At 40.2% G+C, this 25,780-nt stretch overlaps 2 protein-coding genes across 5 annotated transcripts in view; one reads left to right on the forward strand and one right to left on the reverse strand.

Annotated features, from left to right (window-relative positions):
* The window catches only part of col4a2 (collagen, type IV, alpha 2), a 60,334-nt gene extending 41,541 nt beyond the window's left edge, over nucleotides 1-18,793 (forward strand). For 2 of the 4 annotated variants that reach the window (XM_067603783.1, XM_067603782.1), the window contains 44 exons: nucleotides 2,409-2,543; nucleotides 2,636-2,680; nucleotides 2,766-2,882; nucleotides 2,978-3,046; nucleotides 3,174-3,209; nucleotides 3,398-3,451; nucleotides 3,567-3,602; nucleotides 3,770-3,811; nucleotides 4,017-4,088; nucleotides 4,197-4,241; nucleotides 4,381-4,428; nucleotides 4,524-4,559; nucleotides 4,659-4,703; nucleotides 5,973-6,030; nucleotides 6,502-6,615; nucleotides 7,174-7,323; nucleotides 7,455-7,526; nucleotides 7,665-7,816; nucleotides 7,906-7,978; nucleotides 8,137-8,243; nucleotides 8,659-8,842; nucleotides 9,256-9,303; nucleotides 9,580-9,654; nucleotides 9,742-9,840; nucleotides 9,967-10,188; nucleotides 10,329-10,490; nucleotides 10,613-10,783; nucleotides 10,907-11,050; nucleotides 11,171-11,296; nucleotides 11,390-11,571; nucleotides 11,771-11,834; nucleotides 11,944-12,018; nucleotides 12,135-12,242; nucleotides 12,391-12,498; nucleotides 12,596-12,667; nucleotides 13,063-13,188; nucleotides 13,297-13,413; nucleotides 14,219-14,380; nucleotides 15,244-15,342; nucleotides 15,441-15,587; nucleotides 15,674-15,790; nucleotides 16,129-16,320; nucleotides 16,885-17,171; nucleotides 17,474-18,793. In XM_067603783.1, coding sequence (XP_067459884.1) covers nucleotides 2,409-2,543; nucleotides 2,636-2,680; nucleotides 2,766-2,882; nucleotides 2,978-3,046; nucleotides 3,174-3,209; nucleotides 3,398-3,451; nucleotides 3,567-3,602; nucleotides 3,770-3,811; nucleotides 4,017-4,088; nucleotides 4,197-4,241; nucleotides 4,381-4,428; nucleotides 4,524-4,559; nucleotides 4,659-4,703; nucleotides 5,973-6,030; nucleotides 6,502-6,615; nucleotides 7,174-7,323; nucleotides 7,455-7,526; nucleotides 7,665-7,816; nucleotides 7,906-7,978; nucleotides 8,137-8,243; nucleotides 8,659-8,842; nucleotides 9,256-9,303; nucleotides 9,580-9,654; nucleotides 9,742-9,840; nucleotides 9,967-10,188; nucleotides 10,329-10,490; nucleotides 10,613-10,783; nucleotides 10,907-11,050; nucleotides 11,171-11,296; nucleotides 11,390-11,571; nucleotides 11,771-11,834; nucleotides 11,944-12,018; nucleotides 12,135-12,242; nucleotides 12,391-12,498; nucleotides 12,596-12,667; nucleotides 13,063-13,188; nucleotides 13,297-13,413; nucleotides 14,219-14,380; nucleotides 15,244-15,342; nucleotides 15,441-15,587; nucleotides 15,674-15,790; nucleotides 16,129-16,320; nucleotides 16,885-17,171; nucleotides 17,474-17,728 — 4,848 coding nt within the window. In that variant the 3' untranslated portion in view covers nucleotides 17,729-18,793. The remainder of the gene's footprint in view (nucleotides 1-2,408; nucleotides 2,544-2,635; nucleotides 2,681-2,765; nucleotides 2,883-2,977; nucleotides 3,047-3,173; nucleotides 3,210-3,397; nucleotides 3,452-3,566; nucleotides 3,603-3,769; nucleotides 3,812-4,016; nucleotides 4,089-4,196; nucleotides 4,242-4,380; nucleotides 4,429-4,523; nucleotides 4,560-4,658; nucleotides 4,704-5,972; nucleotides 6,031-6,501; nucleotides 6,616-7,173; nucleotides 7,324-7,454; nucleotides 7,527-7,664; nucleotides 7,817-7,905; nucleotides 7,979-8,136; nucleotides 8,244-8,658; nucleotides 8,843-9,255; nucleotides 9,304-9,579; nucleotides 9,655-9,741; nucleotides 9,841-9,966; nucleotides 10,189-10,328; nucleotides 10,491-10,612; nucleotides 10,784-10,906; nucleotides 11,051-11,170; nucleotides 11,297-11,389; nucleotides 11,572-11,770; nucleotides 11,835-11,943; nucleotides 12,019-12,134; nucleotides 12,243-12,390; nucleotides 12,499-12,595; nucleotides 12,668-13,062; nucleotides 13,189-13,296; nucleotides 13,414-14,218; nucleotides 14,381-15,243; nucleotides 15,343-15,440; nucleotides 15,588-15,673; nucleotides 15,791-16,128; nucleotides 16,321-16,884; nucleotides 17,172-17,473) is intronic. The other 2 variants (XM_067603784.1, XM_067603785.1) reach the window with 2 other exon arrangements.
* A 66-nt stretch (nucleotides 18,794-18,859) lies between these two features.
* On the reverse strand, nucleotides 18,860-24,677 carry rab20 (RAB20, member RAS oncogene family). Its single transcript, XM_067603794.1, has 2 exons — nucleotides 24,257-24,677; nucleotides 18,860-20,151 (listed from the first exon to the last, which is right to left on the reverse strand). Exons 1-2 carry the CDS (start codon nucleotides 24,444-24,446, stop codon nucleotides 19,550-19,552), a joined length of 792 nt encoding a protein of 263 aa, XP_067459895.1. The 5' UTR covers nucleotides 24,447-24,677; the 3' UTR covers nucleotides 18,860-19,549.
* Nucleotides 24,678-25,780: the final 1,103 nt, after the last annotated feature.

The following is a 25,780-nucleotide window of genomic DNA, read 5'->3' on the forward strand; positions in this document are numbered from 1 at the left end:
GAACTCTGCACTGCTCTGCTCTCTGGCTGTTCAGGGCTCTGCCAGTTGATGACTGTTTCGACACGATTGCACATTTACAGCAACACTAGCTGCGCGACTTCAGGAATAACAGTTTCAGTCTGTTGGTCAGTTGGTCTAACACTTAAGTCCAGATTGAAATATTTCAACAGCTATTTAAAGGATTGTCATGAAATTTTGTACAGACATTCATCATCCTTCTGACATTGTTGACCTCCTGACTCCTTCTCTAGCTCCACCATGAGGTTTATGAAATGAAAATTTTATTTGGGTCAGACGTTCATGTGCTCTGACTTCTCTGACTCCTCTAGCGCCATGTTTATGACCTCGGCTGTACTTTTTCTTTAGTGCCTGCTTTTTGAGAACATTTTCTGTCCATTTTATGGTGTGTTTTCTTCCTTCTGTTATGTACCATGGTTGGACACCGTAATTTATAATAAATGACCATTACACAGAATAACCAGGACAGTGATACCATCACCTTAGTGGACAAGATATACTGATGGTGTCATATCGTGATTGAGCCTCTGAATGCCTAATTAGTGCAGTCCTACAGCTGTTTCCATTTGTAAGTGTAAAAAAATCACAGTATACTGCCCATTATTTGTGTATGGTTTGACTTGTTTTGACAGGACTGCGTTCTGTCTTCTCTGTAGGCAACAGCTGAAGGGTCAAGATTGAAGACAAAATACACATCTCCTGTTCCAAAAAGCCACCCATAGACAAAGTTCTTGTTACTACACACGCACACATACACACAGGCTGCATTTACAAGTGCACACACATCTAGCGATCAGTCATACAAGTTCAACAGAGGCCTTATCTCACACTATCTGCATCTGATGTGTCTGTGAGCTTGTTTGAATTGTTGTCTGACAATGTTTAGGCTCCCTGCAGTTTTATTAACTCTTTTGAGACCCTTGGCTCCAGCTTCATGTGGCAAGGCTCAGAGTATTTCTGTCTAGGGAAAGCATCACTGTGTTTGTTGGCTCTCACAGGAACACTGTCACGCCCCCAAACGTTGGAGGTCATCAGTTGCTGAACCCCTGACCTCCCAGACCATACAAACACACACAGTTCTCATGGTATCGCCGACCTCACGTGTTTCTCGACCCTTTGCAAAGTGCTGTCGTCATATTAATATGTTTCCATCCCACCAATCCTTGTTTCCTCTCTGTCCAGTCCCTCTCAGACATGTGAATGTACTGTTAATCACTCTTCTTGCACTCTTATTTTAAAAACAAGGTGATGTATAAAACTGTAGCAGAGATATAGTTTTGAAACCAGACACATAACGTCTGCCACTGCCAGACTCACAGTTTCCTTCCTTCCTATCAGCCTGCCTGCCTTCTCTCTTTCACCACACTGAGTATCATAATCAAATTGCTTATTGATTGCTTTAGCTTGAAGATTAGGGGGTCAGCTGCGATTTCAAATAGTCAGCAATCAAAATCCTTTTTAAACAGCCCTTTACTTTGCCTTATCTACCTTAAGTTAATCTACTCAGTGCTCTATCTGGCATGTCTTGAAATAACATCATATGTGTGTGTTGGGGGGTTGGAGGGTCTCTCAGTTGCGTGTGAGATAAAGAGGCTCTTACCGGTTATTACATGGTTTAAACTGTTTCCACGCAGATTTCTAAGACAAGAATATATTAAGTAATTTGTTTTTGAGCGTAACTATTGTTTATGCATGTTCTCTCCTTAAATATTGAAAAGAAGAGGAATCTAGAGATGTTGAAAAGTATTATGTTATGTTCCTATGTTTGCATTTTGTTTATGTGCTTCTCTGGCTTTTAAGTTTCTGAGTCTAGCAGTTATGTTTTCATTTACTTGCAGTTCTTTTCTAATAGTGGACTTGTGTAAGAATACTGTTCAACCACTGGATGGGTGTAGAGAGCTTGGAGTGCTGGAGGAGAGGTTTTCACTAGTAAAAGAAAAGTAAATGACTCCCCCTTGTGATGAAAAGAGAAAATATATGCACACATATCAAATCCAAATGTAGTAAATGTGGTTCAGTGTGTCAAGCAGTCAGTAAATAAAGTAAAATATTGTTTGTATTGTCTTGTCATGCATTGTGCTGTGTTGTTGTGATGCTTTGATTATTATACCCACACTGTCCTATTTTCAAATCTCTCCTCTAATTCCTCTATTCCAAACAGGTGAGTTAACATTTTCTACAATATTACCCATCCAGTTACCCCAGATATCATGTTCATGTCATATATGTTAGTCTAGCTTTTGTTAAACTCAAACACTCTAAACAATCATTTTGATAAAGAGAAAATAATTATTCTTTGATATGTGCTTCTTTTTCATATTCATCTTCTTCTGCACTCTTGACTGAATGTTGATCAGCTCTTGTTTTTCTTTCTACCTTCCCAATCTCAGGGTCACCCTGGGCCTCTTGGTCCCGTGGGCCCCCTTGGGCCTCCAGGGAGACCAGGTGATCCAGGCATCCAAGGACAAAAGGGGCAGAAAGGTGACCGTGGCCATGGTGGCATCATAGGTCCTAAAGGAAGTATGGTAAAGTATCCCTCTTTTTTAATGTCTACTTGTTAAAAATCCTCACAGTGACAGTTTCTCGTGTTTAATGTGGAATTCTTGTTGCTGCACAGGGAATGACAGGAGTACCTGGGTTTTCTGGAAATGATGGCATTCCTGTAAGTCCTGCAGGAGCTCACCGTACTGTATGTTCACTCAATATTGATTTTGCTTGCAGTGCATTCTGACTGTTTTGCTCTGCAGGGCCACCCAGGACAAGCTGGACCCAGGGGGAAGCCAGGTGCAGATGGCTGTAATGGGACTCATGGAGAACCTGGGTCACCGGGACAAATCGGTTATAATGGCTCACCTGGTTTTCCTGTAAGTGCAACTCTTAACCTGTCTTGATAGTGATTTGTCAAATACAGAGTTTGCTTTCCTGTAAATGACTTGTTTGTTTGTGTTCCTTCTCTCAGGGACAACATGGCAGGAAGGGAGAGAAGGGAGACTCCCTGGAAGTGACAGTGTTCATGGAGCGTTTCAGGGTGAGGATTGGGAATAGTTCACATCAAACACGGTTTTAATTCTGAACTAAATTTAAAACTTAATATTGCTGCAACAAAGTCATATTGATCTCATTAACTTTATGAATCTTTGAACGTCTCTCCACAGGGAGATCCAGGCACACCAGGGATCAATGGAATATTTGTAAGACACATTATTTAAAATATTTGATACTGCATGCTGATCATAGTTTATCAGATCATGGTTATTACATATAATATTGTCATATGAAATACTAACTTCTACATTTACTTCTTTCCAACGGCTTATCTGAACCTTACTTTTCCTCATTTGCAATCTCTCTGTACCATTGTTCATTTGATTTTTGTCAGGGGCCTCCAGGAAGCCGAGGGTTTGTAGGTAGGGGGGGCTTCCCAGGACCAAAGGTAAGTGTGTGAATGTGTACTTGAGTGCATTAGTTCATGTGTCATTTTAAATTTGTGAAGCCTAACCATTATGATGCACAGTGCTTATTAGGATCCTGTTTGTGTCTTCTGCTAGGGTCCCCCAGGGCCTCCAGGCCCCCCAGGACCAAAGGTATCTTAACAGCAATATGTATTTGATACAATATAAAATAATTGTGGTGTATGACTGTATAAATACTGCATGAGATGTTATCTTACACTGTGTCCAGCATGTGACCCGTGGCAAATGTTAGCTTGAATTTATGAATGCAGCTTTAAGTGTTGTGTTTTTCTGGACAGGGCACTATGACCAAAGTGTTTAAGGGAGTCAAAGGAGACCAAGTAAGTGACCGTGTTTGTCAGATGCATTGCTAATATATATTAGTCAGGTCTATTTGCTGGTTTTGGATGAAGAATCCTGATTTTATTTAGGTCACAAATCATCTGCCTCATTTCCATTTGAGGTCTATATCTGTACTTTCCCACGCTATGATTTGTTTCTCTCTGGGCTGGCTGACTTTTGTTGCACTTCCTACTTTCACCACAGGGGGACATTGGACTACCAGGGCCTCAAGGAAACTCTACTCAACCCTACACTGGGCCCACTTCCGCACTCCCGGTCTGTACATCAGCAAAAATGTGTTCATCTTTATTCATTAAACCTGCTGTAATGACATGAATGTTACCAATACTGACACATGTACCCCAAAAATCCTCATTATTTTAGGGACCTCTAGGATTGAAGGGTCCGAAAGGAGACAGAGGAGATTCGGTATGTGGTCACTCATTGACGATCATACACATTTCCTCACACATATATGTTCACATAAATGCACACATACACCACTGCATGCCATTTCTTCTGCTGATCTTTCTTTCTTTTTTCTTTTTTTTTTGTTGATCTATTTCAGGCTGACAACAAAGGAGAAACCGGTGTAATGGGATTCCCTGGACAGCGAGTGAGCACATGCACATATCTACATATTTCAGCCAAACGCAGTCCTCTATCTGTGTGTTAAGTTAATTTTATGTTCTGTATTGGATGCTGTTCTAGGGTGTATCTGGTGCAGATGGGAATCCTGGATCAAGGGTATGTTTGTGTGAAAGATGACAGATGTGGCACCATCACTGTATTATCAAATTAAATGAAGTGCTATTTTAAAACGTAATCATCACAACTCGCTTTCAGGGGGATCCCGGTGAACGAGGACTAGTAGGCGGACATGGTCCTAAGGTGAGAATGCAGCTGATCATGACCAATAATCATGAATTATGTATGCAAACTTTTCCTAACTGACTGACAAAAATGTGTGCACTCAAGTTCACAGTCTGCAGCTTTAAAGATGGACTAAGCATCGTATAAATTATCATAAGTATATGTTTAAATCAATCATCTTGTTTGAACAAATCACTTTTGAGTTTCATGTCATCGTTCTTACAAAACACCATAAATCCATCACATTTATGTGATGAAATTTTAGTATGATGTTCGTTCAGCCAAAGGGACAATGATAAAAAAAAACGGATGTTAAACCCTGGTGTACCAATCTATCATCATGACAAACTCATGTTGTTTGTTCATTTTAGCATTTTTAAAACCTACAGAAGTTTATTTTAAATGCTAGTGTAGATCCCCAAATTTTCAAAAATACCAAATGTATCAGGTTAAATTTGGGGAAAATGTGTGTAAAATGACACAGGAGACATACAGAATATTTCCATTTGATTTAAAGGTTGCAAGAGTCATATGGAGTTTGTATATTTCTCTCAGTGTAAACATCATATACTATCAATTGAGTGTTGGAACATGCAGTTACAGAATATATGTGTGATTCTGTCAAACTGTGAAGTTGCATTTGGATTTTTTTGTCTAAATTGAAAGAAATTTAAGGAGATGAAGAGGTTAAGAGTTAAGAGTAAAACACCACAGTGGGTGATCTAAGTTTCAAATTTTTCCCACCAGTTGACCAGTCATTACAAACTCATGCTGTGCAATCAAACATCATTCAAAACCACAAAACTTTATTTCAAATTCTAGTTTCCAAAAATACCATCATGTCCAGTTGAATTTTGAGTAAATGTGTATGAAATGATCCACAGGACATCTATAATATTTTCATTTGATGTAGTGATAAAAACATGGAAGTGTACACATCATACAGCTTTAACAGTGTTTCATATAGTCAGTCATTCTGAGGAAGTGTTTCAGTTAACATGATATCATGCTTTTTCTCTCCTCAAAAATGAGCAACATTATTATCAGATTTTCAAAATCTTTTTTTGTGTGAAACTGGTCAGTGTGAGTAAGAAACATAAAGAACAGAAGATCAAAGATTAAAAGAAAAACAGATTTCCTTACTGATAACAGGATACGTGGCATCCTCAAGCAATGTGTCTACATTCAGCATGTGATCTCATCCAGTCACATCTGATCTTTATACTCAAAACTCTTATTAAAGTGAACCTGTCACCACCGAAGACTGACATCTAGTTTGTGTTTCAGGGAGTCAGAGGTGACGCAGGAGATCTGATTTTATCACCATCCCCTTGGCCTTCAGAAGGTAAGTAGATGAAAAGCAGGGAAGCAGTCCAATAATCAGCCAACAGAAAAGAGAAAACAAGTTTAATTCTAAGATGTAACATGTACAAAGTAGTAATGACTTGAAGTGAAACTCTGTGGGGAAATTAGTGACATTACTGAAGTTCAAAATTAATTTGTATTACATTTGGTAGTTATCGGTTTTTATTAAACAGTCAGAATAAAATAAAAATAAAGCATCATTATATATTATATATATTAGAATATATATATTAGAATAAATATTATTATTATATTAAAATTAGGGTATAGCAGTTTAAAAGCCTTTATAATCCTTCATATGTAATCTATTACAGAGGTACATGAGGATGAATTAAAGCAGCCAAAGAAAATGTCAATGACGTCCTAGCAAAAGCTCTCTGGAACAGCTTAAAGTTATGTGTTGCACAGATGCTAATAATTGTTTCTTCTAACTGTACTTTGACTCAATAAGCCGGCCTTCCTGGTCTCCCTGGTGAGCAGGGTCCACAAGGAGAGAGGGGCCCGGTAGGAGACCAAGGCTTCCCTGGACCCCCAGGAGGCTACGACTTTCACTCACAGCAACAAGGTCTGTAGACAGAAGCAAAACAGATTCATCCACACATTTCAAAAGAGTGCAGTGAAAAGTGTATGGAGTAAAGACAGTGGACAGTTTTTAAAATTTAGGCTATAGTGAATCAAAATTAAACATGTCACAAATCTAATCTCTAATATACAATGTTGATTTCTGAAACTTTTTCAACTACCTTGCCTTCATAAAGGTGATGTGGTTCTTTCTGGTCTCTTTATACACAAACCACCAATAAGTCTCAATATTTTGTGTCTATTCAAAGGGAAATATAAATTGCAATAAATATAAAACATACAAGGCAACATTACAACATCTCTTCAAACCCTTCAAATCTCTTCTTACAAAATGATTTTTAACAAAACATTTAGGCTACTTAAGCGTTACACAATTATACCATGGTGACAACTCAGTTACTTCAGCAGGTGTGAACAAAGGAAACGTGGTGGTGTTGTAGTCTTCTGATAAACTGAACAGTGATGCACTTGTTCTAAATCTGTCATGATCACGAGTTTTAGCTAAATGCCAAAAATGTAAATTTCCTTTTGTGTCTGTCAGTATTTGATTTCACAGGGCCGTTTGGTTTGAAGGGGGAGCGAGGGGAGAAGGGTCAACAAGGAGAACCAGGACTCCCTGCTGTCAGTGCAGGACGTCCAGGCAGCGATGGGCGCCCAGGGTTCAGGGGCCTTCCAGGTCCCAAAGGAACATGTGAGTGAGGGAGTGAGACAATGACTGTGCATTTGTTTTGATACTTTTAAACTCCTGTTTTTAATATTTGATCTCTTTTTTTTTCTTAAATGTCTCTTTAATATGTTGTATTTCTATCTATGTGTCTCTAGGGGAAGAGTTCTTCAAGGGGGCTCCAGGTGGGAGAGGAAGACCAGGCAATGCAGGCTCCAAAGGAGTGAGAGGTGCATACTGTTTATGCTAAAGAATGGTGGATTATTGCTTAAAACATATAATGTTTTCTGAAGTATTCTCTCCTCATGAGATGAACTCATGATACACTTGCACTATGTGGCTGATCTGTGCTTGGTGTGTGCATTTAGGTGATCATGGGGAATGTGAGTGCACTGTTGTGAACTCTCCACCTGGGCCACCTGGCCCTTCCGGTGAACATGGCGATGCTGGGATGACTGGAGAGTTTGGTATGGAGGGTGATTTAGGAGAGCCAGGTCCCCAAGGAGATGATGGATTCCCAGTAAGAAAAATAAAGTCACATCACATCAATTACCTTTTTTCATTCTTTTTATTTTAAGCCCTTCTTAAACTCTCTATAATGTCTTGCAGGGATCTCCCGGACTTAGAGGTGTGCCAGGTCCAAAAGGCCAGAAAGGTCTCTTAGCTGTGGCTAAAGAGAAAGGTGCCGTTTACCTGTGTTTTTATCTCATTTCAGATCAGCACTAGGAGTACAGGTGGGCTGGGAAACAGACAATAACCTCTGCCGTGTTTGTGTGTGCTGTATGTACCTGTGTGGTTGTATGTGTGTGTTGTGTGTGTGTGCACTTGTGATCTCCACAGGATATGCTGGAGACCAAGGGGTTCCTGGGCAAGTTGGTGAGCCAGGAGTGTCGGGTGCCCAAGGCCAAGATGGTCAACCCGGTGTCCCTGGCAACCGAGGTCTTACAGTGAGTCCACCAATCCTCTCCCTAATGGCAGTTTGATGTTGTACATACTTGTCATGTTTTTGTTCATTTCAATTACTAAGTAATGACTAAAGAAACTAAGAAATTAACAAAAACAATGTTTAAATGTCTTTTCTTTTTCCTGCAAAAATAAAATTCATTCTATTCAGACCCTGTTTTGCATTAGGAGTTAGGAGCACAGTTTTGTTTTGTTTTGTTTTTTTGCTTGAATATATTTATTAGTTTTCACATTTTTACACATAAAATAAAAACAGAAAAAGTAAAACAAAACAGAGAAAATGAAAAAACAGAAAAAGAAAAGTTATTATATAGTTCATTAGTTCTGCATACTGTCATAGATAAAACAAGTATAAAACAAATGCTTCAGTTTAATGATTGTGCTGGTTCATATCAACAGGGGGACAGTCCCAGGGGAGAACGTGGAGACAAAGGTTATCCAGGTCGACCTGGTCGACCCGGTGCAGCCGGGCTGAGAGGAGAACCGGGTTTGGTCCTTGGGGGTTTCAAAGGCCAGCCTGGTCTACCCGGTGATGATGGCCTTGCAGGCTATCATGGAGTCCCAGGAACACCTGGCAGCCCAGGTGAGGTGCAGTTGACTACTGCCTTCCCCACTTCTATCTCATCAGTCTCAATATGGTGTTGCATATTTCCCCTTCAAGGCTTAATCTCTTAACAGGGATTTTATCTATTTTCACTCTACTAAGTGTTTCATTTTGTCTCACCTTTCATAATATCCGCTCTTTTATAATTTATTGCAGAGCAGCTACATGGGAATGACCATTAATGGCCTGTGATTACAAAAGGAGAAAGCATGACAAACATATCTTGCCATTTTATTACTTTTCTTTCTTCACCTCCTGTTGTCACCTGGATGCAGGGGCTGCATCCCTCAAACCAGCTACAGCCAAGTTTGTTTGAGATAATGCTTGTGCTTTTGAATAACTCTTGTTCCGAATGCCTCTCTCTTTCATTCTCTCTCATTTGCAACTGAAAGGCGGCTGTAGTCGGACAGGAGATGGAGGACAGGTGGATGTAACAGGTAGCTGGTATAATAACGTTTTCACCTTATAGCTCCCTTTGTAACAACTCTGTTGTGCTTTGCCTCTGGATTATTTAAGTTGTGAGCATGATGATTTTTGAATTGTTTGAGACTCGAGTACTACTAAGATACCAGCTAATTTAAAGATAATGCCATGTTCTGAACAACAATCCACGCTGGGCAGCAGACAAAATCACCACAATAGTCATTTCTACACAAAAAAAACAGTTCTACATACAACCCTGATACTCTCCTAAGGATTTCCTGTTTTCTTCTCAGGTCCTTGCGAGGCTCTTCCAGGACCTCCTGGGCTGCCTGGACTTCCAGGACCAAGTGGATCAACTGGTTTATCAGGTAACACAACAAGAAACAAGCACTGAACATTGCCTCATGGTAATTGCTTTGACTATTTTTGATGCCCTGTCTTTCATGAACCAACAGGTCTTCAAGGCCAAAAAGGATCACAGGGTCCATATGGAGCACAGGGAGAGAAAGGAGAAACAGGAGAGCAAGGTCGAGGTGGCCGTCCGGGACCACCAGGCAAGAAGTGGCATGAAAACACAGACACTATCATTCACAGACACTTGTTGGGCAATATAATCAATCACAATATATTGAATATTGTCTTTTGTTTCTTTTATTAACCACTATGGTTCTCCAATACAGGTTTTGCCGGACCCCGTGGAGACTTGGGAGTTCCTGGCAGCAAAGGTTCAGTGGGAAACCCTGGTTTGCCTGGTGTGCCCGGACGGAACGGGGCAGAGGGTGAGAAAGGTTTTCATGGAGAAATCATGGGAGCATCACCCGGACCCCCTGGTGACCCAGGACTGCCTGGGCTTCAGGGGAATAAAGGCCCGATTGGAGTTCAAGGAGAGCCAGGCTATCCAGGTGAGCCATGTTTTCGCACTGTCACGCATAACTCAACAAGTTCTTTTACTTACCTGTCACATAGTCTTGTTTTGCCTTGTTGTCTTGAATAAAGGATTTGAGAGTTTTAATCTAATTTTCTTATTGATTCGTTCCTCAAGGAATGATCGGTATGCCTGGTATGATCGGTTTAAAGGGTGAGACTGGCCCTTCTGGCCTGCAAGGGGAGCAAGGGAGGCCTGGGCCAGCGGGCAAGTATGGCTTCCCTGGTGATCCTGGCACAGCAGGTCCACCTGGGCCTATTGGCGTCACTGGACAACCAGGTTAGACAAACAAACACACTGACACACTGTTTGTGAGAGCACATACACATGCACACTTGTTTCCTTTAAGAGGTGTCCTTTTTCATGTCTGTTCCGTGTTGAACGTGATTCCTGCTCATCAGGATTCACTGGAGAGAGGGGAAGTGAAGGAGACCCGGGCCCTCCAGGTCCAATAGGGCTAAAAGGGGTCCCAGGGCCATATGGAAATGATGGTGCTGTTGGTGAGGACGGCTTCCCAGGTGACCAAGGACAGATTGGTCAACATGGACGCACAGGACTTCAAGGAATAAAAGGTTTGTTTTGACTTTGCTTTGATAATTTACTGTTTACAAAATGTTGAGTACAATGAAATGTATGTAATTGTTTTAGTCAAAATGTTTGTTTCTGTGAGTTCTAATGGTCCTGCTCTCTCCTAGGAATCACAGGGTCTCCCGGGATGTCGGGTTTTGAGGGGGTCAGGGGTGATATAGGGTTGAAGGGCTTTGGTGGGCTGAAAGGAGAACCTGGAGTGACAGGTCAATTTGGCCCTAAAGGACTGAAAGGTCAAACTGGAGAGAAAGGTGGGTCATTTTAGTAAAAATGTTTGGGATCCCTGTGAGTCATTCGTCTGCTGTGTTATGTTGAGACTACCACATAAACTTTTTAACTTTTTCCACTCTTTCCTCATCACTGTCTGCCAGGTGAGCGTGGTTTAATGGGGCCGCCTGGGGAGAAGCCTCATATCCCTCTCTATATGATTGTCGACATGAAGGGACTCAAGGGAGACCGTGGATATTTCGGAAACCAAGGTTTCACCGGGCCAAGAGGTGTGCAGCTGCAGTCTGATATTAAGCCATCACTCTTTCCTTCTCACCTCCTCTGTCCTCTCACTTCCTCACATCCCCTACTCTTTTTCACAGGTGCTAAGGGTTTACCTGGTGTACCGGGCCATGAGGGAACTCACGGCCTTCCTGGAGACCCCAGCAATGAGAAAGGTTACCAAGGGGATCCAGGTGCACAGGGGCTGCCGGGGATGAGAGGAATGCCAGGCATAACTGGAAATCGAGGAATTACTGGCTTTCACGGGATGACTGGTAATAAAGTGAGTGGAGCCATACTAGGAAAATTCAGTGATCCTCTATGCTAATTATCATGCCTGAAGTCTAATTTAGATTGCTGCACTCACTCTACCATCATTTGTATAATTTTCTTATTCTTTTGTAACTACATGTTCTTTTTTTCATTGGAACATCAAATACAGAAGAAGTTTAATATGTTGAATATTTGTGTTTACTTTTCAGGGAATTAAAGGAAGTCCTGGTGCCTATGGTGCATCAGGAGAAGGAGGAAGGAAGGGAGTCAAAGGTACAACCTCAAATTTAAACTACAGCCAGAAGTGGATCTAGATGCTAATTATAAAAGGATTGATATTGAAAATATTCTAAATGCTAGTAAATTTTGCATATTATTACAGGTGACAAAGGTGTCCGTATAGACGTTCCAGGATCTACTGGACTAAGAGGAGAGATTGGTGTCCCAGGAGAGCAAGGTACAAAGTTTAACTTATACCATTTTTGTTGCTTCTTCTCTGGTGTTGATCAGCACAAACTGACGAATAGAGGATCAAGCTTGGCTGATATGAAATGTTTGGTACCCCCCTTACAGGTGAGAAAGGATTATTTGGACAGACTGGGGAGAGGGGCCCCTCTGGTTTTGATGGTATCGAAGGGAAAAGGGGAGAGCCAGGTGATCCAGGCACATCAGGATACACGGGTAAGAAACTCCTATTCACTTCCTAATTATAGGCTTTCAAGTTGAAGTATATCATATTGTTTTACATATAATGTTATACATTGTAGCAGAAATACATTGCAGTTGCTCTGACTCTTGACTTGTACACAATGTTGTGTTTTTCTTGCAGGTTCAGATGGGCAGAAAGGAACTCCTGGTAACCAAGGTCAAAAGGGTTTTCCTGGAACGCCTGGACGAGAAGGGCACCCAGGCTTTCCTGGGTTCCCAGGAAACAAAGGTAACCGTATCATCAGACCAATGTCTTTCTTTCTCTTAAGATACATACAAATGTTATCCATCATATTCATCCATCTTTTGTATGCAAATGTGTGCAGGTTTCCCTGGCCCGAAGGGTCTTTATGGATTACATGGACTAAAGGGACAAAAGGGTATCTCTGGAACTCCAGGTATTTTACCACATTTCAAGTGTTCATAAAAACAAAAAAGATTTCTCTGTGCACCTATTACTACCAGAATATACCATAAATGTAGCAAGTAGTTAACAAAGGTTTGGTGTGCCATCAAATTCAGTTAGAGATAAATGTAAGGTGCACAACCAATAAAACAAACAGGAAACATTGCTTCCATTGTGTGTAATGTAAAATACAGTCAGATATTACTTCTATTTATACAAAGAATTTACGCAGCTCTTTAAGCTGAATGAGAGCTGAGTAAATTCTTTGTAGAACATGGGTGAAGTTTCTAAATTCATTACTACATCCAATGTTTGTAGAAACCATGTCTTGGTATGTCTGTTATGTAAAAACCTTAGGAGTTTAACATCTGGGTCTATTTTCACCAGGTGTGGATACCATTGGACCAGCTGGACAGCCAGGAACTAAAGGAGAGAGGGGAGACACCGGTGATCCCAACAACCAGCAGGGTGTTCCGGGTACATCGGGTTTGAAAGGCTTCCAGGGAGCTCAAGGTTACCTCACCGTTCTTCTGCATGAATAAGGCCCCCACCATCTAAGAAACCTACTGAGCTCTCAGTAAAAGAATAAAATTAAGACCATCCAATGTTTTATTTGTTCAGGTGATCAGGGTCAACCTGGACTAGCTGGATTACTCGGCCCTGAAGGACCAGATGGGACCCCAGACAGACCAGGAGCCACTGGGGAAATTGGATATGTAGGACCTAAAGGATACCAAGGTGAAAATGTGCAGTTTAAAAAAAGAAACCAGTGTCAAAAGTGCTATATTCCTTTCCCCCTATCTCACATTGCTACATTGATATGCATTCAATTCTTACATAGTTGGCTTATGTAGTTCCATTACACAGCAGGGCAAAGAAAAATAAGTTTTTTTTACCTGTTGGAGGTGTGCTGGTTATCTGCAGCTTTTCATCAAACATCATCATCGCTGTGGCTGTTTCTGCTTATACTATTCTTCCCTATATTATTTCTAACTGGTCCACTGAACAAATAGCTCCAAATATGTCCATATCTTGTTGTGCCGCTAACAAAGCCCTGCTAATTCAGTGAGGGACATGTTTCATTTCATGTAAATTCTTCACAATAACAGTGTCTCGTTATTTAGTCATTTAAAACCTTTAATATAAAGCAGTTGAGCGCAGGAAATGTTGGGTTTGCATCAGCAGTAACTAAACACGACTCTGATACAGCTGCCCCTCAGCAGGTTTCCAGAAAGCTGGCCAATCAGAACAGTTTGGGCTCATTGGAAGGGGGGCCTTAAAGAGACAGGAGCGAAGACTGCCTATTAGAGACAGATGCTGAACTGAGGGGCTGCATAAAGGGCCATTATAAGATAAATAAGGAGTTTTTTGAACTGTGAATAATGCAAAGCTAACCTAGTGGAGTCCAAAAATAAAAATATAGAGCTGGGAATGAGCGTAATAGGTCCGCTTTAAAGAAATGAACTGTCATTTAAGACTGGTGAGTAATTGTTCATCTTACATACTTAAGTGCATTAATTAATCTTAAATTGTTTTTTCCCAGGTTTCCCTGGAGCCAGAGGTCTTCCTGGTGAAGATGGTCCAACTGGAGAAAAGGGTATATCAGGATTCAATGGGTATCCCGGACTCCCTGGTAGGAAAGGATTCCAAGGAGACCAAGGTGCATTTGGATACAGAGGACCTAATGGTGTCTCTGGGAAGAAAGGTATGCATAAAATATAAAATCTTCACCAGCAAAAGTCTCTACCAGTTGTGTTCAAATTACCACTGTACCACAAATGCCATTATTGTAATAGCAGGTCTTAATGTAAATTCAACTCCCAAAGTTATGTCAGGTCATGGATATCAAACATCATGGTCAGCCATTTGAACAATACAAAATATGATGATTTATTGTATAGTTGGAACAAATAATACAAAAATATATTGTGATATAGTCTCTTGAGATACATTATCTGCCACAAGTATACCAATATCATTCTCTTATGACACTTTCGCAAGAATGTATCACTCATTCACTGGCATTTTTTTTCTGGCATTTTAACACTGCAACTGTACTAATTTCTGGCAGTTTAATCTTTTGCCATTTATGAGTGTTGAGATAGCTTTATTGCAACAAAACCTATTAGGAACTTGCCTTGGTGAGCTCAAAGTGCAGGACAAACAGGCCATGTTTACAATTCAAGAGTCAAATAACCTGTAGCATATCAGAAGACACACAATTCCACAAATAATTGCAAAGAAAACCATTAGATAAAAACAAAATGTACCTCAAAGTACAAAAAAATGACCCATCTTTACAATATGTTGCTATTTCTGTGTTAAAAGTCCAGGAAAGATAGCCAGTATGTTAATAACATCATATTGTGAGTTAATCCTTTGTTTCCCACTTCTACTGATTTTCTTCTACTGTAAAGCACTACAAAAGTTTTTTGCTGGCATTCAACTAACTATTATTTCTTGGCCTGTAAAATCTTATTAATGCACCTGTCTGCAAGCCTATACAGCCTGATAATATGATCAACAGCTACCATCTATGCACAGTCTTAATGTGCTTTTGTCTTACAGGAGTGAAAGGAGAGCAAGGATTGATGGGAGTTCCTGGTATGATTGGTGTGAAGGGAGAGAGAGGACCAGCTGGTCCAAAAGGAACCACTGGACCCCCTGGTAAATTATAAACTCGTAATGTACTGAATGCTCATTATTTATTATGTACAGTATATGTGTTCTATCTATGGTTATTACATGATCGATGTGTGTTGCAGGTTTCCGTGGGTTTCCAGGCAAACAGGGTCCTACTCCCCAGCCCATCAAAGTTCCAGGAGAGAGAGGCCCACTGGGACCACAGGGTATCCAAGGACCAAAGGGGGTTAAAGGGGAACCAGGGCCCAAGGGACCCCCTGGGGAATCAGGTTAGTTATTCTAACATATGTTGTTGAACATCCTGAAGTGAAATGTCCTCCTTAGCAACATATACACATATGCTGTTACTGTACAGGTTTCATGGGACCCATTGGGCAAAAGGGCATGCCTGGGATTGGTGGTACACCAGGAATACCTGGATTCCGTGGACAGAGTGGACAAACGGGTCACCCTGGTCTGCAAGGCATGGAAGGTGCGTCTGACACTGTGGGGCAGTTTAGGATTAGGTTAATAAACCTGGATTAAATGATTTTAAAGTAGGTGGAGATTCAGGCAGGGAACCAGTAACCAAGAGGTTTGTTATTGTTACTTTATGTGAAAGTTGGATAAGTGAATAAAACACGACTAAGCACTGAGAACTGAAAACTGAAAACTATTAGCAGAGAGCTGAGGACTAGAGAGCTCCTCAAGGTCTGTTTGTATTATTATTAATTATCTGAGCAGAGGTGGTTACTAGGTTTGAAACACAGATATGAAAGCTTTTGTGTTGCAATGAAACTAAAACACAGTTCTGAACTCATTTTTCAATAGGTCACCGTGGCAAACCTGGTATCAGTGGGTTACCTGGTATGCCTGGCCGCAGTGTCAGTGTGGGTTACTTGTTGGTTAAACACAGTCAATCAGAACAGACGCCCATGTGCCCTGTGGGCATGTCTAAACTGTGGGACGGATACAGTCTGCTGTACCTTGAGGGTCAGGAAAAGGCCCACAACCAGGATCTTGGTAAGTCAAGATGACTAATTAAGTTGTTCTATAATATGTCAATGTGCTCAAAATTCTGCAGGGTATAATTATGATTTTGTTACAGGGATTTTGCTAACACGTTAAACCCAGAAAATAATCAGTTATCAGTGCATTGTCTAGATATATGCCAGTGTGTTTTTGTTATACAGTCTTACCAGGATGCAGTGATTGGTCAGGCGAAGATTCCCAGATTGAATCTCAGATTCAGTGTCCAATCCAGTGTCCAACAGCATCCTATCTACAAAGCAGGAACTACTTTGTTATGCTACATGTAACTAGAACAGATTTTCACAAAAACATAACTCAACTTTGATCATCTTTTAAAGCAAAATTAAAAACTGTTATGTTCTCCATTGCATTTAACTAGATTTTAAGATCTGGGAACATAATCCACCCTGTACTTCTGTTCTAATCTTCTAACATTACTCTTTTATGCATTATGTAAAAGCATTTTGAATTGAGTTAGTGTATGAAATTTACTATATCAATAAATATGCCTTGCCTTTTGAAAAAGATTTTCATTTGGTTGTTTGTCTTTTTCAGGTTTGGCTGGTTCCTGCCTCCCACGGTTTAACACCATGCCCTTCCTGTACTGCAATCCTGGAGACATTTGTTACTATGCCAGCAGAAATGATAAGTCCTACTGGTTGTCAACAACAGCTCCGCTTCCTATGATGCCTGTAGAAGAGGGAGAGATCAAACCGTATATCAGCCGCTGCTCAGTATGTGAGGCTCCATCAGTTGCCATAGCAGTCCATAGCCAGGACGTCACTATCCCACAGTGCCCAGTGGGCTGGCGCAGCCTGTGGATTGGCTACTCTTTTGTCATGGTGAGTTCAGACAGAAAATGTTTGTGTAAAAAGATCAGAATGCAACTTGGTAAATGCCAGTGTCTCTCCACTGATTAGTTCATAACGCACTCTTTCTGTTGTAAAGCTCGAGTCTCCAAAAAGGGATTTTTTCAAATTACACAAAGCTCAAGAGCCACAGACGGAGTAGCACATAAAGAAACATGTCACACCATGCAACAGTGGTGCTCACTGATGTGTTTTTAATGGAGCCCCATGACATGGGACCCCATTGTTGTTCTCACCTACCTCATCACTCCCCACTCTCACCTTTGTCCCCACAGCATACAGCGGCAGGAAATGAAGGTGGGGGTCAATCCTTGTCATCGCCTGGCTCCTGCCTGGAGGACTTCCGAACAACACCATTCATCGAGTGTAACGGGGCCAAAGGCACATGCCACTATTTTGCTAACAAGCACAGCTTCTGGCTAACCTCCATAGATCAGTCGTTTCACACTCAGCCGGTATCAGAGACGCTCAAAGCAGGCCAGCTCCTGTCACGCATCAGCCGTTGCCAGGTCTGCATGAAGAACTTGTGAAAGACACTACAGTAACGCTGACAAAAAGAGGTTGTTCCATTGACAGTGGTCTAGTGTCATCTCTCTATCCATGTACTAAACCTATCAGCAAAGGGGATCTGAAACATCGACTTAGATCAATGTGAATGGGAAGCTTCCTCCCCAAGCCACAGAGCTCAGATATGCAATGACTGTTTGACGCCTTGAGCTTTGAGTGAAAAGAGTCCCGCTGTAGATAAGACAGAAGCCCTGTAATGAAGTCAGCAGCATTATGGGAAAACAAGTATTTTTATGTTAAATGTGGATTGGTGCTTACTGTTAACTTATTACCTCAGCTACTATGACACAGATCAGAGACCGTACTCTACAGCTGAACCAAAGATGCCAATGTATATGCACAGCTTCAGTTTATCTACATGTTTTCATCTTTTAGGACTTACAGCCCACCATAAAGCCACTAACACTGCTTCTCAAGGAGGTAAAAGAATGTGTCATGAGAGGTCTTGAACTGTTGTTGGTTGATACTATTGACAGTATTATCCTGCTTTTATGATATTGTGCCTACAACATTTTATAAAATGACATGTTTTTAAGTTGTTAATCTGTTTATGCATTTATCAACTATGGCAAATTTCTCTCTTCATTTTTTATAATTTTTCATACACCATACATTCACACAATGCACTGATTCTCTTTGTATTTATATCAACTGAATGAACTTGACCCCCTTCCCCTAAGAGTTTTAAATATATATATATATATCTTATCTAATACTACCCACGTCACACTCATTTTCCTAAGCTACTAATGATTGAACCGCCCCAAGCTGCCAACCAGACAGAAAGTAAACAGTCTGGATCAAAGGTCTGACTGCAGCAAATCCTCGCTCTGGTCAGTGATCCTGGCTTAGATTAGAATATTTCATACAAATTAGAAAGTAGGAAAAAAGCAAACACACTTGTTTGGACATAAAAAGACTGATTATAAAGATACTGACACCATTTGTTTTCATTGCAATGTAATTACTGTAATTCCCATAACATAATAATTTCATTGAATTGTAAAGATTAAATGTTGTTTGTAATACTTCCTGTGTCGTTTTATTCTCACAATAACTCTCAATCTTATCTTAATCTGACAGACCACACCGACTGCAAAATAAAAATCTTTATTATGACAGCGTACTTAAAAATTCAACAGGGGTGTTCACTATTTACACTCATTGAAAAGTCAAAAATGTGCCGATAGAGTATAAAAATCAGTATCAATGCTAGTAGCAGAGCATCAAAGTGGACAAAAGAAGTGTGATTTATGAAAAATTAAACTATAATAAACACAGTGCAGTGTGCCACTCGAGTAACAATTAGTGCTGTTAAATTAGTGACATTCCAAAACATTAACAAATAGCAGTGTTTGACTTCTGATGTGTATTATTCGCCTCCGGACAAATCTTTGGGACACAAGTGCAGTTTCAGTTGTTGGGATGAAAGCTTTTCAAAGCATAGAGTGATAGTCACAACACTTGTTCATTTCCCTTCCTTACATTGACACACTTAAAATGTCGCTGGACACTACACTTTTCAGTTTGACTGTCCTTACATTGAAATATTTGAAGTGTCGCTGGGCACTATGCCTTTCAGTTTGACCGTTTTCACAGCATCAAGACATGTCTGTTGTAAGTGTGTGTGTGTGCGTTACTGGGGGGTCATTGATGCTATTGGGTCTCAGTCAAGGCAAATAAGTAGTACCGTCACAGTATGTAATTTGGTGCTCAGAGCAACCCATTGATTGTCCTTTGTTAAAACAAGTCTCTGCTCGTAGCAGCTTCTCCACCCTCGCATCCTAGCAGCAGGCAGATCTAGACCTCTTGCTGGTGGCCCCCCTGCACTCCTCCAGATCCACTGTAGGAGACTCCTGGTTCTCATTTCTCTTCCTCAGGATGGAGGGCAGCACCAGATCAAACAGCGTCTCAAACAGAGTGTCCACATTATACCCCGTCTTTGCACTTGTCTCGAAGCACATCCTCTCTGCAGGCAGGCTGTTCTTTTCATCCAGGCCCTTGTAGCGCAGTATTCTCCCATAAAAAGCTGCTGCATCCTCATGGGTAACCTGTTTGTGAAGCATCGTGCCAGTGAGGGATGCGGGGGAGGCCGGGGGTGTGGGGCAAGCAGACAGCACCTGTGGCTCCGTCTGGTTCTCCTCACTCTCAGTTCGGTCCTCTGACACCACATCTGTCTCCTGAGGCAGCTGAGCTTTAAGGTCTGTGAGATCGGCCTTGTTGCCCACTACAGCGTAAATGCAGTCAAGGTTAGCAGTATCAGTCAGGGACAGGAAGCGCTCCTCCAGCTCAGCTAGGCTCTGCCAGTTGGTGACATCATAAGTCAGGATGACAGCGGCTGCACCACGACAGTACATGGAGCCCAACCCGTGAAACTGTTCACGGCCTGTGGAGACAAGAGAAAGGTCACTGAACCCCATTACCACGGACTTAAAAACAGCCACACTGTATGAACAGCAGAGCAAAAGGACACAAAACAGAGAAAATGTGCAAGACAGTCAGCAGTTTGAAAAGAGAAACAACCTTTGTTGTTGAAATATGCAGGATTCTTGAAAGGGCACATTGTCCAGTATGTGAATATTTTTCCCTCAGTGGCGTTTCTTGGTTAATATAAACAGTAGCCAATTTATTACGTACTATACATCTAGCTAATGTGGTGTAACGCAATAGTCCTGTAATAAATCATACTGTTTTAAAAGGTGTTGATTCAACTTCATGGTAATTTTGGAGGCTGCTCTAACATTTTGTCCGCCCCGTTTATACCAGTGAGGAAAGACTAAATATTAGAAACTCCTCCCAATGCTTCACAACCAACTACAGCCTCCAAAACTACCCTCAAGTTGAATCAACACCTCTCTAAAACAGTAAAAACTGAACTTCTTACCTTCATGAAGGTAGGATTTTCAGGGCTGTTGTATCAGGCTGCATTAGTTTACGTAGCTGTATCAAATAAACAGCTAACAGTTCAGTTATTCTGTTGATTATTTTCTGGATTACTTGAACAATCTTTTAGTCTGTAAAATGTCAGAAAATTGTGAAAAAGGCCTATTATAATTTCCTAGAGCCCAAAGTGGTGTCTTCTTATTCCTCGTTTCATCCAAACATCAGTCCAAAACCCAAAAATATTCAATTTACCTTCATATACGACAAAGAACCACAGCAAATCCTCACATTTAAGAAACAGGAACCAGTGAATGTTACGCACTTTGGCTTGAAATATGACTCAAAGGCTTGTTTGATTATCAGAAGTTGCTGATGCTGTCAAATAATCCATTTTTGGCTAATTATTTCAGCTCTAATGGTACCTAAGAATATAATAATCACATGTATAGATCCAGGAATACACAGATAGGAATGTATTGAGGATCTGAGATGGAGGGTTTTTCTTTTCACAAGGTAGAAGTTTAAATGTCAGAAAAGAGAACCCTTAACTTACTCAGCCCTCCTTGTGCTCCTGGAAAGTACTACATCATGTAAGTTTAGAAACGACAGGATAAAGCAAGGGGAGTCAAGTCTTCCTGTCATAGCCGTGTCATATGACTATTAAGAGGAACAGGGTAGGCAGCTTAAAGAGCCTGCATGGGGCTTTGAAAGTAAACTGTCCAACTGAAAAACACTAAATCAGTAGGGAAAATGAGCAGCTGACAGCCTTTTTTCACTTTGCTGAGCCAAACATCTGACCGATTGAAGGACAACCTTTCTAACAGCCACTTTTCCGTCACTTTACGGTCTATGCTGACAGGACCACAACGGTTGCCTTGAAATGAGTCAGCGCTGATCCGGCATTTCTTCAGCACAGTGACTAAATAAAATGGACACGTTTTATGTCAGAGGTCATAGAGTGAGGGAACACACACAGGAAATGGTTTACTGGTGACATAGTAGGCCATTCCTTATCTCTGTGGCCCACTGACTGTGAATTGTGTATTTACCCAATACTGGAATGTATCGGTGTTATGAGCTTATTCATCAGCAGTAACCAGACGAAACACCTAATCATTCCTGTCACAGCCAACTTTAAGACTCTTAAGCAGCTTTGGGGTTAGGGGCAGAAGAAAAAAGCACAAGTTTGTATGTGTATAATTTTACCATGAAACAAAACAGACTGGTTCTGTGTATAACAGGCTAACAATATTCTCTGTTTCAGACTGCTGAGGTGTGACTGACCACTGCAACATGGAACATGCTTAAACAAGCAAGAATTCAAATGCTGACTTAGGATCTACCACAGAGTACAACTAACTACATGTATTAGATGATGATGACCATGCTGTTGTTCACCACTGACCATTTCATTCTCACACTATCAGTCTGTACTTTCAATCCATTCAACATGTAAAAAGTCCTAAACCTCATTTTTCTATAATGAAGGTGTTTCTAGGTACAAAGTAGAAAGACTGCTATCCATGTAACTGTGCCAATAACACTTTAACATACTGCTGATTGGCGAATTATCAGTTTAGTTGGTCAACAGTAGAGCTGCAACAATTAATCGATTCATTGATTAGTTGCCAACTATTACATTAATCGCCAACCATTTTGATAATCAATTAATCGTTTTGAGTTATTTTAAGAAGATATTTCTAAATTCTCTATTTTCTGGTTTCTTTAGTCATCTATGATAGTAAACTAAATATCTTTGGGTTGTGGACTGTTGGTCGGGACAAAGCAAGACATTTGATGACATTTTATGGACCAAACAACTAATTGATTATTCGAGAAAATATTCAACAGATTAATCGATAATGAAAATAATTAATTAATTGGTTGCAGAGTCAACATAACTACTCCAATTATAATCATTCAACTTGCCAAAAAGCTTGACATGGAGGTGCTTTCTCTCTCTGTTGAAGATCATTATTTCAGTGCATTTTGTTTTATGGCTGTTTATTCAAACTAACTGAGCAGTTTCTAGACATCAATGGTCACTTGAGCGGCACATTCATCATTGTTTTCTTGACATTTCAGGCCTGCAGATTCAACAATTAACGGAGTAACTGAAACTACATCTTGTGTTGATGGTGTTTCAAGATCAAATTACCTTCTCTGGTCAAATGTGGGGTTTTGTGACTTATAGCCTATGTTATCATTTAGGCTACAGCACATGTACATGCACATATGAGCTTACCTACTCATATCTTTTGGGACTGACTAAGCAGTTTTAGAGGCTCTCCACTGAGAGACGAGTAGTGAAATCAATTTGCAATCATCCATTCTCTTTTCACTTTAAGCATTGGTTATCATTTCTTAAGCCTCTATGTCAGACAGCTATTAACAGATTAAGAAATTAGGCTAATAGTACTGAGTGTGTGTGTGTGTGTGTGTGTGTGTGTGTGTGCGTGTGTGAACTTGTAAACTGCAGAAGAACAATAGCAATGATTAGGTCAGATTAGTCCAATATTGAGCAATAGATCACAAGGCCAAGCACACAGTGATTTTTGTAAGATCTGTGTCATTCAGCAAACAGGAAATATAGGGAAAGTGACCTATTATTATTTGTAGCAAAATATATATTTTAGTAAAACAGTATTAAGGTCGGTGTGTGAACAATAACTCGCAGGAGCTTTAAGTGTTTGTTAAGAAAGCAGGAGCCTGCATGATGGGTGCTTGCCTGTCATCACACGAACAAATCCAAACCTAAAGGACTTACAGGGCTTCCAACGCATCTCATCATAACCAACTGGAATAAACTGTTACTTTCATTGTTAATAAATCTATCAGTTGTTCCCCAATTAAGGCTCTAATAAATTACTCGAGAAAATGTAAAAATAAGTGACACATTTTCAACATAAGTCACCAAAGCTCGAGACAGTTTGGCCAGAAACAGAAACTCAATTATTAAATTTATACTGATACGAAACTGAAAATGATAAATGAGCAACTGATTATGAAAACAAGACCTGATACATTTTCTTGCAAGTCACTGTTCAATTTATTGACCAGCCTTTCTCTCTCTTTGGTTACTTGTATGAAAATGTCTTTGAATGTTATGTTTTTGAATATTCAGAGTTGTTTAGTATTTTATTACCTTGTATTATCTATGAAATCATATGTTTACCATCACATTTAACTTTTAAATCTCCTTAAATAGTTATTTTAAGACGATTTTAAAGGTTCAATACTGTAGTAAACAATTATAAAGGGAAATATAACTAAATTTGATGTTTAATTTCAGATATTTTTTTGGACTATCGTTTTTTGTCCTGTTTTCACCTGAGAAGGTCTGACTAACACTTTGTTTCAGTACTATATACTACATCAGTGTTATATGTGAGAATAACACAGAACTGGAGGTATGTTGCTTGAGTGCCAGTGTTGCCAACAGTTCCCATGAGACAGGCTGCCTACAGACTGAGCAGTCACATGCCAGTGATTGCCTCAGGTGGTGGGATCACGCGTTATCAGGTAAACACAGTTAGTAAGTCACAGCAAGGACACTTGATAAGGATTTAAAATACATTATGGAAGAAGTCTGTTGAAGGAGGTATTACCAGCAGTGTCCCATATTGAGATATTGTAAGGTCCCCACTGTTTGAGGAAAAACGCCCCTCCGACGGTGCTGATCGTGTCTTTGAACTTCCTCTCCGTGTACCTGTGGAGCAGCGACGTCTTCCCCACGTTCATGTCTCCCAGCAGAACAACCTTGACGTCGGGCTTCTTCATCTTCGACTGCTCGGGCATGATGTTGGGTCTTGTCCCACCAACGGGGGAGCTCTTTTCTCTCTCTTTTTATCCTAGAAAATAAACGCGGTCTAGCTGGTAAAACTGCTCGTGAATTCCTTTTGGATACGTCATTTTATGCACCAAAGTTCATTGGTGACACCGTGGCTATCCAGCGTTTGTTCAGTCTCAAATCTGATCCCAACTTTAAAAAGTAACAGAGGTGAAACAGGAAGTAGGTGAGGAACTTAAGAGGAGTGGAGCCTCTTTACCCTGAGTCCCACCTCTCAGGTTCGTCCAGTTACAGGCTCTGCACGGCCGCCGACGCCATTTTTTTCTAGGATGATGAAGTCATGACCCGCCCTACTCTGACTCTGATTGGCTGACTCTGATATTTTCACCCTCACACTAACCAATCGCACTCCTCAGGCCGAAAACTAAACCAACTCAACCAACCAATCAGAGGTAGAGCAGGGCGGGTCGTGACTTCGCCATCCTAGGAAAAACATTTTTTTTTTTTTTTTTTTTTTTTTAGTAAGTGACACATTTTCAGGCACAAGATATGAGCATATAGAGAGAAAAAGAAGTGATATTTTAATTTATTTTGAAGACAACTCAATGGACAAAAATGTTAGCTTTTTAATCCAACTGTTTATAATTTTTGGCAAATTCCATATTCAACATAAAATGAAATGGACCAATAAAAAACGAATTTTCATCTTAATTCTAATTGATATTAACTTTTATTACAGTTCTCTAGTCAAGCTGCAAAATAGAAAATCAACAAAGACCCTAACAATATTTCAAAAATATAAAATGATCAACTAATGTTCTTTAATTATTCATCTGTACCCCTTTATTCATTCATTCATTTTTTCCTCCTCCTTTGTATTATTTTGCTTTTACCAAATGTAAAAATTCCTTCACAGAATGTAAAAATTCCTTCACAGTCCCTCTAATGATTTTTATTTTTATTTTTATGTTTTATTTTATTTTTGTTATAACCGATCCCCTGATATTTTGTTTCCTATTTTTGTTCTTTAAACATCCATGGTTTATATGTTACTATTGGTTGAGTTTGACTGTTGTCAATAAAGTTGGAGAAAAATAGAGAAAAAAGCTACAAAGGAGAAAGACAATAATAAATCAGATTACTATCAGAAGAATAATTGTTTTAGAAAGGGTGTGGCAAATAAAGTTTGTTTTTAGTTTGTCTATTCATCTTCAATATAAATTTGTAAAGAACTCTGTAAAAATCTGGCAGGCAAAAAATTTTGTCCCCTTTAAAGAATAAATAAATTAAATGCTAGAAACGTTCTGGTAGCATCTGAAAGGCATCTTTTACCAAAAAGGGT

Source organism: Thunnus thynnus, chromosome 11 (assembly GCF_963924715.1).
Source record: "Thunnus thynnus chromosome 11, fThuThy2.1, whole genome shotgun sequence".
In the NCBI taxonomy this organism is placed as follows: Eukaryota; Metazoa; Chordata; class Actinopteri; order Scombriformes; family Scombridae; genus Thunnus; species Thunnus thynnus.